Source organism: Eimeria mitis, genomic scaffold (genome assembly GCF_000499745.2).
Source record: "Eimeria mitis Houghton genomic scaffold, Emh_scaff104, whole genome shotgun sequence".
Taxonomy (NCBI): domain Eukaryota; phylum Apicomplexa; class Conoidasida; order Eucoccidiorida; family Eimeriidae; genus Eimeria; species Eimeria mitis.
In genome coordinates, this window is record NW_013567242.1 from 2,468 (window position 1) to 3,465 (window position 998).

The window sequence follows — 998 nt, forward strand, 5'->3', positions numbered from 1 at the left end:
ATATCGCATCTCCTTACCCGAATTCTCTTAGTCCGGTATTCAGAGCTTCTTGCACCAGTGTGCGATAGTTTGGACTTGCTATGTAATCGAAACTGTGATAAAAGATCGTCTTCTGTATACGCAAAACAGGAATGAAACGACAAAACAGCCCTCTTATATTCAGTCTGTCTGGCCTCACAACGGTGCTTAGAGCTCAGACCTGCAGCTGATTATGACAGAGCACTACCCGTAGCAACATCATGGAAAGAGGCATTTTATAGTGTATGCGCTCACAAGGTGCCCTGTTATTAAATCTTCGCACGTGTTGTTTGTAGTCTCGTTGGCTATTACTTTTGCCTCCAAGTCGCTGACGGTAGCAGCGTCCTTTTCGACTAAACTGGTCTTAGCTGAAATTTGTCCATTACGGGCCAACTTGATTGTCAAGTAGGCATCTGCAAAGAACAAAGGCGGACAGGAAAATCAATGTGCAGTGAAGCCACCCCCGTGTGACTCAGCCGAGTAGTTGACGGGTTGACAGCAAGCAAGAATAGAGAAAGCACAAGGAGTGAGAATTACAAGCGGTAGTACGTTTACCTTCGTCTACTTTTGCTGCCTGATATTTATATTTTGTTTCGGCGTTAGCCTCGGACTGGAGCCAACTCAGCCCGACGAGGCAAAATGCTGCTGCGGCCTTGTAGAGGGGAGCCATTGCGACGGAATTCAGAAGAGAATATTTTTAAAAAATGTTTATTCAGCAAGAGAAATGTAAAGATTCAAATTGAGGAGGGCGGAAGAGGCGGCAAGCAGTTCGGAGTTCTTTGCGTGGTCCTGCAGTCGCGTGAACGGCGAATGGCAAAAACCGGGACAGCAAAGCCAAAATTTCAAACAAAAGATTAAATTAAAAAATTAATGTTGAGCGAAAATAAAACAAACAGAAATTGTTGTGCACGACTTATCCTCTGAAATAAACCATTTAATTTAAACAAATGCAAAAAACAAGCAACACAAGAGACCCGGCA

At 43.9% G+C, this 998-nt stretch overlaps 1 protein-coding gene across 1 annotated transcript in view; it reads right to left on the reverse strand.

Annotated features, from left to right (window-relative positions):
- Nucleotides 1-688, reverse strand: part of EMH_0078230 (uncharacterized protein) — a gene marked incomplete at both ends in the record, with an annotated part of 1,979 nt that extends 1,291 nt beyond the window's left edge. The window contains 3 exons of the mRNA XM_013494118.1: nucleotides 18-112; nucleotides 274-431; nucleotides 574-688. Of these exons, the coding sequence (XP_013349572.1) occupies nucleotides 18-112; nucleotides 274-431; nucleotides 574-688 (368 nt within the window). The remainder of the gene's footprint in view (nucleotides 1-17; nucleotides 113-273; nucleotides 432-573) is intronic.
- Nucleotides 689-998: the final 310 nt, after the last annotated feature.